This window comes from Ictidomys tridecemlineatus, chromosome 11, assembly GCF_052094955.1.
Source record: "Ictidomys tridecemlineatus isolate mIctTri1 chromosome 11, mIctTri1.hap1, whole genome shotgun sequence".
In the NCBI taxonomy this organism is placed as follows: Eukaryota; Metazoa; Chordata; class Mammalia; order Rodentia; family Sciuridae; genus Ictidomys; species Ictidomys tridecemlineatus.
In genome coordinates this window covers 24,267,988-24,276,765 of record NC_135487.1, presented here as the reverse complement: position 1 = coordinate 24,276,765, position 8,778 = coordinate 24,267,988, and the positions used below count along the sequence as shown (strand labels likewise).

General features: G+C 43.5%; 1 protein-coding gene across 2 annotated transcripts; it reads left to right on the top strand.

Annotated features, from left to right (window-relative positions):
- Smim12 (small integral membrane protein 12) lies at window positions 1–6,186 on the top strand. 2 transcript variants are annotated; one of them, XM_040288338.2, is made up of 3 exons: window positions 1–1,972; window positions 5,085–5,178; window positions 5,265–6,186. In XM_040288338.2, the coding sequence occupies exon 3, from the start codon at window positions 5,270–5,272 to the stop codon at window positions 5,546–5,548; it is 279 nt and encodes a 92-aa protein (XP_040144272.1). In that variant the 5' UTR covers window positions 1–1,972; window positions 5,085–5,178; window positions 5,265–5,269; the 3' UTR covers window positions 5,549–6,186. The 2 variants fall into 2 exon arrangements, with proteins under 2 accessions (XP_040144272.1, XP_005317845.1); XM_005317788.5 differs by lacking the exon at window positions 5,085–5,178 and having other exon boundaries at window positions 1,814–1,972.
- The last annotated feature ends 2,592 nt before the right edge of the window (window positions 6,187–8,778 follow it).

The following is an 8,778-nucleotide window of genomic DNA, read 5'->3' as shown; positions in this document are numbered from 1 at the left end:
GTTGGTAGAGTGCTTGCCTAGCATTTGTGAGGCACTGGGTTTGATCCTCAGCACCACATAAAAATAAAATAAAGGTGTCCATCTACTATATATTTTTTTTAAAAAAAGGACAGGAGGAATGACTGTGTGTAATATTTAACATATCAGTAATAATTTACTGAGCACTTATTGAGGAGGTGCCAAGTACTATGCCAAGCACTTTATATATCTTAAGGTGATTTAATTCAGCAATCCTAGAGGATAGGTACTATTATTGTCTTTATTTTTTTAAGAGAGAGTAAGAGAGAATTTCTTAATATTTATTTTTTAGTTTTCGGCGGACACAACATCTTTGTATGTAGTGCTGAGGATCGAACCTGGGCCGTACGCATGCCTGGCGAACGCGCTACAGCTTGAGCCACATCCCCAGCCCCTATTCCTGTCTTTAAAAATGAGGAGTATAAATATAGCTTTCCTGAGATTAGCAGATAGACTGAGCTGGGATAGCCATCTGATTTCCAAGTGTGGGCTCTTGAGCCCCACCCAGTTCTGCCTGAGGACTCTGTTTGGACCCAAGACACAGCTCAAGGGCTGGTTCTTCTAGGGAGCCTTCCCTGATCCTTCCTGGTTGTGCTGATGGTCCTCATTTGTCATCATGTTTCTTATACCCTGGAGATATTCTGTAAATTTGTCTGCTTCCCCTTCCATCAATTCCGGAGGTCAGGGAAGGTCCAGGGTCATATCTGCATCTCCAGTGCCTACTACGTGTTAATTGGGTGGCTGAATGCCAGTTATTCTAGGCAGTTCTGTTCCCTTCTCCTTTCTTACTTATTCAATGTGCAAGCAAATAAGTTCTGCTAATAACAGTCTCCTAAATAGTTCTTTATACTATTTCTTTCCATCTTAATTGCCAAACTTAGCTTTGGGCTCTTCCCAGTAATAGAGGAAGGGTCTCTAACCTGATAGTGCAGTATAGGAGGCTTCCTATGAAAGTAATTCATGAACTTGAAAACAAAAACAACCAAACAAAAAGAGTTACTTTGTTGAACAAAGTAACTGGGTAAGTACTTAAGGTAATTGGAAAAGCATAAGCAAAGTTACAGGCCTGTAAAACAGTTTGGTCTGTGTGGGGAAATAGGAAGGTATTATTATGTATTACTAAAGATAAGGAAATATGCCAGGCAGAGATCAGTTTGATGAGGTTGGGAAGGAAGGTCCATGTGGAACCATTAAGGAGGTTTGGCACAGGGACTTTCTTTTTTTTTTTTTTTCCTGTATGTGATAAAATAGATATCTGTTCAGTGTACAGTGGAAATACAAAAGAGGGAGTGAATACTTGCACCCGAGGGGTCACAGGTTTTACTTTATTTCCATTTTTTGTACTCCCAATAGCTGCTATTTGTTTCCCTGCTTGTGGTGTGCCTAGCACAGTACTTTACGTACATGGTCTTATATAATCCTCAAACATCCCTGAAAAATGGGTGTTATTACTTCTATACAGAAGAAAAGGAAGCTCAGACAGATTAATAATGTTTCCACGGTCACACAGCTGAAAGCTAGCTCGGATCCGAAGAGGTCTTAAAACACTAGATTATAATCTCCTAAAGAGAGTTACTTTAGGTCAGGGGTCATGTCTTATGTTTCTGTGTACCCGACCTAGGTCTTAGAAGATGCCTAATAAACGTCAGTTGAATGAATGAATGAATGCCTTTCACTTTCTCCACGAGAAAAGCACGTGGCGACGTCACAGTGAAACCTCCCAGACATGAGGGGGCGCTGTACCGATTTCAGCGCAGTAGGGTCGGGCTGCGCACACCTAGCTCCGTCTCTCCCTTGGCTGGAGCTCAGCCAATCCCTGTGCTCGAGAGAACCCGCGGCCAGTGGGCGGGGTCACAGAACAACGCCCCGCGGGCCGTCGGGAGCCGTGACATCCGTGCTCCCGGCTAGCGGGTGGAGAGCGGGGCCAGGCCGAGGAGTGCGGGCTGGGCCGCAGGTGAGCACGCGGGCCCGGAGAGCAGTTACCTTCTCTGGAGCGGCTGCCGGGGCCGCCCGTTCCACGATGACGGCTTCGGGCCGCGACCTCTGAATTAGGGGAAGGGTGATAGCGAGTTTCTGCTCCCGCGCTGGCCCGGCCTAACGGAGCCCTCTCTTCCCGGAGCTTGGTTGCAGAGTCTGGGAGCCCAGCCGGCCTTCTGCGGGTTCTTGGCCTCAGGCACCCGAGTGAGGATAGACGTTGACAGGGCCAAGTGTGTGGTGGGACGGAGGAAAGAGGGTAGCTGTCTGGACCTTGACCTCACTTGCGCTTCTAACCCTGGCTGGGCTCGAGTGGCTTTGAGAGCTCATTCTTCCACCTTCTGAGGCCCCCTCTGTCCTTAGCAGTTTTCCAATTTGAGAGTGCATCTTCGGGTCCCACTGGACCTACGGGGCCCAGGCCCAGGTTTCTTGGCAGCCCGTTGATCTATATTGCATACATTATTCCTCCATTGGAAATAGTCGTGACAGTATTTGAGAGACACTTCTGCCTCTTTCATTTTGATACCCTGGGGTTGACTCCATGGAGTCTCTAGTTTTCGTTTAATCAGCAAAGACATCTGCTGTGTTCCTGCCACCTTTTGAGGGTGGGTGGATGACTGCTGTGGTTTTACCCTAGTGAATTGCTTGAGCAGTCTGTCATTCATACAGTGAATTCCTTCAAGCTTCCCCCACCTTGACCAATTTGTGCCAGGGAGGTTGGGAGAGGTGGAGGGATGGATAGGACATAGTGGGACTGGACTGATGGATATGGTCCTTGCTCTTTAGGAACTTTAAGGTGTTTTGAGAAATTCAGACAAGTAGGGCAAGCCAGCACAGTGCCCACACAGAGAACATGGTTATAAGTGTTCAATAAATGAATAAATTGACTTATTTGGAAATGACTATAACATAAGCAGGAAGACAGAGACCTTGTATTGAGAGAATTTTAGTTGTAGACTTGTGATTGGTATGTTTTAGGACAGATTGGAAAGCTCAGTGGAGCTGCTGTTTAGAAAAAGTGTTTGCTTAAAAAGAGAGAATTTGCTTAAATGACAGGAAATAAAATGGAGACGTGTTAGGTTTGGGATTCTTCAGGGTGTCTCTTTTAACAATGTCTTAAGAATTTTACAAATTTCTCAGTATTATCAATTTACAAAAAGGGAAGCATTTCTAGGTAATAAATGCTAAGTTAATGGGGAAAAACTGCAGGAGGCTCTTCCTAAGTCCAAAATTTGGACAGAATCCATACAGGATCTGCAGTGTGTTCTTTCCACCAGAAAAGCACAGGCTTTGAAGTTAGAGAGATCTGGGCTTAAAATCAATGGGTCTATCATTTCTAGTGGTCTTGAGCAAGTTAACAATGCCTCTTAGCCTTTATGGCTTTAGACGAAAATCTGGGCTACCTCACAAAGACATTGTGAGGGCCAGATGATGACTAGTGTATAAGTTGTCCAGTGTAGGGTCTGGTGCTGAGACAAAGGACTAGGAAGGGATTCTTGAAGCTGCTGCAGTTTTCTGCCCCCATGATGGTCCATTATAGTCTTAGGTCCACAGAACACTTGGATTCTGAAAGGGAGAGAATGAAAGAATAGATTATCTTTTCTTTGGTGAGATTTTGATTGTTACTGTAGTCCAGAGATAGGCTGGGGAAATATCCACAGGAGCACAGACAGATTTTTAGTTGGGGCTTTTGGGCAAGTCACTTAACCCTCTGATAAGGCCATCTATCTTAGGGTAGAGATGAGGATAAAAGAGATAGTTTATGTAAAGTGCTTAGCCCAAGCCTAGCTATAACATGTGCTTAATAAGTAGTAGCCATCATTATTATAATTGTGAATGATATTTGATAACTGAAAACCCATTTTGTTCCATTGTCCAAGGTGTAGAACACCTATAAAAACTTAAAATTGAGCAACAAATATACTGCTTCTGGTAACTTTGAAGTAATTATTGTTTTTAGAAGTTTACTCCTTTGAGAAATGAAATAGGTGAATGATTATATCATTTGAAAATATATATATATGTGTATTTCACATATATGCATAAAGGATTTATGAGCTCTAGAGTATGATTTGCAACCTATTTTATAATCTTGTGTCAATATCATTGAAATGTTTACAGAATTGATAACTTGGGACTTCATTGGTTAGTATCAATAATAATCATTTGTCACTAAATGGCCATTAAAGTGAGCCCATTTGTGTGTGTGTGTGTGTGCGTGTGTGTACGTATGTTTGGTACCTGGGATTGAACCCAGCAGTGCTTTAAACACTGAGCCACATCTCCAGCCCCTTTTTATATTTTTTTTAGAGATAGGGTCTCATTAAGTTGCTTAGGGCCTTGCTATGTTGCTGAGGATGACTTTGAACTCCTGATCTTCCTGCCAAGGCTCTTGAGCCATTGGGATTATAGGTGTGCGACACTGTGCCTGGAAATTTGTGTGTTTTTACATTACTCTGGCATTGTCCTGTTTCATTTCAGGAGGCCCTAGTACACTTCCGCTCCTTTTATTTTCTGCCATGCCTTGTACAGTGTTTTTTTACAGAGAATTTTCAAGTCCTGGGTCCTGTGATGCCCAGAGTATATAATGGTTTGTGATATTTTTAGGAGTTTACTATGTAAATGTAAGGAAATGAGTTTGATTGAAGATAGTATATTTTGAAGAAGGTTTGACCAGCAGATTTGGGAAGTATAGATTAGTCCCAGTGTTAGAAAATCAAGTTCAGGATAGAAATAAAACCTTTATTTATCTCACACTCAGAACAGTTAGGTGATGGATTATGGTTTTGGCTGTTTTGATATGCTCCTTGTACTTTACATGAGGAAGAGGAACTATTTTCTCATTTATTGAGGAGGTGGGAGATGACAGTGGGATTGTATATGGTCATTGTCTAATTTTGTAGAACAGAGAAAGGCTTTTTTTCCCTTCCTAATATGTTGGCAAACTGGAGGGTTTGCGGGGCTGTGGTCCACAAAAGGCTTGATGCTCAGAGGTCCCCTTGTGGGGAGCACTGCCATGCATAGGTGCATGGTGCATGGGATAAAGATTCTTTCCCTCTTCCCTAATAATTGAATATTTAAAAATTTCCTAGATTATTTCAGGGACCTGACTGTGCATAAAGCATAGTACCCTCTGGCATTACTCTGCAGCAGCTGGCTGCTCAGTAAATGGTGCCAGGAAACTTGGTAAGTGGTGTGCCCTGTGGGTTGTCGATATCTGGTGGGTTGTGGGTGTTTGTTTCTCCCTAATTCTACCTTATGCTCTGCTGCAGATGTCATGTGGCCTGTGTTTTGGACCGTGGTGCGTACCTATGCTCCCTATGTCACATTCCCTGTGGCCTTCGTGGTCGGGGCTGTGGGCTACCACCTGGAATGGTTCATCAGGGGAAAGGATCCCCAGCCAATGGAGGAGGAAAAGAGCATCTCAGAGCGCCGGGAGGATCGTAAGCTAGATGAGCTGCTGGGCAAGGACCACACTCAGGTGGTGAGCCTTAAGGACAAGCTGGAGTTTGCTCCCAAAGCTGTCCTGAACAGAAACCGCCCGGAGAAGAACTAATGGAGGACATAGGGCCATATGGTCCACAGGGCTGAGACTGGTTCTGCCATGTCATCCCAGCCCCAGAACATACATCTGATTTGCTTTGCTGCTTATTCTGGCCCCTCCTGCACCCCACAACCACACTGTACTGGCTGTTCCTTTTTGGCCAGGCAGGCACAACAGCAGCTGAGGGGCCAGCAAAGAGGAAGGCTGCATCTGTTGAATCAGGTCCACAACTGCTCAGGCTTCTGGGCTTACGTGGGTGCACTGCACAGAGGACTGTTATGGAATGAACATTGGTTCTCAGACTACCTGGGGAGATGGTTTGGTCTCAGGTGGGAGGGCTGGGATTTGGATGTTGCCTTTAAGAGGGGTCCACACATGTCAAGTTCTAGTTTGCACTGGGAAAAGTTCAAAAATCTACCTGGCTTCCTCAATTGATTCACCCTCTTTCATGTTCATTCTTTCAGAAATTCTGTTAGCTCAGGAATGGGATTCTCCAGGGAAGGAAAGCATTTTTCTGTTGTCAGAAGCTCAGGCTGCTCACCTTGGGACAGGGAGGAACATGTGCCTGGTGAATTTGCTTGAAAACAATCACTGTCTTCCACTCCTCACTGATGTGTAATGAAAACCTTGATTAAAGTGGCAACTGAGCACCTGTTGATTGAATCTTATCTTCTAGAGGCATTTGGTATCTCCTTAGGAGTTAGGAAGCTCAGGCATTCAGGTGGGACAATAGTGGTGTTCAAGGACTCCCAGGGGCCTGGAAGCCTTGTTTCAGGTGGTTCACAGCCTTGATAGTTGCTGTGAATCCCAGAGACCCAGGTTCCCAAGAGCCTTTTTACTATGACAACAAGAGGCTATAGCATCATCTAAAGTCCAAGTACAGAAGATGGATGTGTGTATGCATGCATGCACATACTACACATGACACCCTTCTCTTGAAAAGTAATATATGCACAGTTAGAGAAAATTTGGTAGGGATTAAAAAAGGTCACCCATGCTCTCAGTGCTCTAACTACTGTTAACCTTTTGATATCTTCACTACTCTAGTTTTTAAAGATATAATTTACTTTATTATTTTTTCATGTTTCTCTTGTTTTTAAAATTTTTTTCAGTACTGGGGATTGAACTCAGAGCTTTTCACGAGCTAGTCAAGCACTCTACCACTGAGCTATAACCTTATCCCCCCTTTTTAGCATTGTGACCAGGGTCTTGCTAAATTGCCCAGGCTAACCTCAAATTTGGTCACCTTTGGGCTTCCACCTCCTAAATAGCTGGGATTACATGCATGCCTTACCATGCCTGGTTACATATTATTTCTTAAAGTCATTTCCATCATATACTGTGGTTATCATAATTTTTTTTAAAAAATTTCTTTTAGTTATAGATGGACATAGTATCTTTATTTTATTTATTTATGTGGTGCTGAGGATTGAACCCAGTGCCCCACATATGCAAGACAAGAGCTCTACCACTGAGCCACAACCCCAGCCCTTATAATTGTTTTTTTTTTTTTTTTGTAGTTGGACACAATGCCTTTATTTTATTTATTTTTATGTAGTGCTGTGGTGCTGAGGATAGAATCCAGTGCCTCGAACGTGCTAGATGAGCACTCTACTGCTGAGCCACAACCCCAGCCCCTCCTCATTGTTTTTAATAGTTGCATAATTGCCCATCAAATGGGAGTATGGCAAAAGTTTATTTTAAAGATTCCTTGTTGGTGGACATTTGAATTGTTTGTTCACAAATTTACATACTGCAATGAAGATCTTTTACAAGGCTTTCTCTGCATTTTTGAGTTAATGGTAGGAAGAGTAAATGGTATTTGGATAAAAGAATTAAGTTTTGAGGGTTTCTGTGCATAGTTAACTAAATGTCTTTCCAAGAAGATTGTAGGAGTTTATGCAGAATGTTACCACTTAAGATGTTGCCAGTGGGATTGTACAGGCTGCAGAGTAGAGGGCTGGAACAGGCATAGGATCTTGTTGCCGAGTGGTGAACCACCTAAGTGAGCAAGGGGATTGTAAATAATGAGCACTAGACAAAGAGGGAATCTGCGTCCTTGCCCACCTTATCAGGTTCTCTCTCCCCAGGACCTGATGGTTTTAACTAGTAGGTGAGGCTGGAATTCCTCAACAGGTAGAGATGCCAGCTGTGGAGAGGAGGAAGCAAATCCAGTGAATGGCTTCCCCTCCGTGTTGCTGAGGCCAGGTGGGGTTGTTGAACTGAGCTGCTGTTGTCTCCCAGGGAAGGAATCCCATGAAGAGTATGGGGGAAGATTGCTAATTCTGTAAAATTAGGGTTCTGAAAGGATCTGCTAAACTCAGTTTCTGGTTACAGATCACCTGTGGCATGCCTCATGACAGACCGGTGCTGCCACCCTGTGGCAGACCTGAGCATCACCAGGCCTGGAATAGCTCCAGGGGGCTAAACCAGGAGCAAACTTGATGCCTACAGGTCAATCAGAGGGCAAGTGAACAGTAGGCTAGTCTGGCTGGGAACTGGAAAGTACAGCCCTGCCTAGAGGGGGCAGTAGTGATTCAGCTTTCAATTTGTGCTGCTTGCACAGTGGCACGAGATTTTCCATTTTTTTCTTCAAAAGATGCTGGAAATTCAATGGAGTTTTAATTTTTTTATTTGTGAAAACTTATGTTTCGTTTTGTTTTTTTAAAATGTGACAGTTTGTTTTTAAAAAATTAAGCATGCTAACACAGGGTTAATTGGGCTAGGGGCTGCCAATTAGTGATCTTTCAAAATGCCCTTCTCAGGATGTAGCTTGTAGACTGCTTGCCTGGCATGTGTGAGGCCCTGGGTTCCATCCCCAGCATTGGAACAACAACAACAAAAAGCCCCTCTGCTAATGACATGGCCTAATTCATTTTTTTAGTTGTCTAACATCTTGTAACAAATATCAGGTCCCATAATTGGTTTCCATTGAACACTTTTGGGTCTCCTGCACATGCGCAGTTTAATATCAACCTAAGCAAAACATTTGAGGAAGGAAAGCCACATAAATGATAGAAAAAGATTTTCCCAGAGACATTTTTAGATTTTCAGATATTTTAAAACAACCCTGTCTCTGCTGGTATGCCTCCTACCAATGCCTCGCTAAGGAAGCCCTATCTTTAGAAATGCAAGTTGTTCCCTTCTTCAGGCTCACTTTGATTGTGCCCCCTTTTAAATAATTTCATTTCCTAGGGCAAATCCTGGCGGAATTTCTGCCTCCAGCAAGTCTATTAATATTC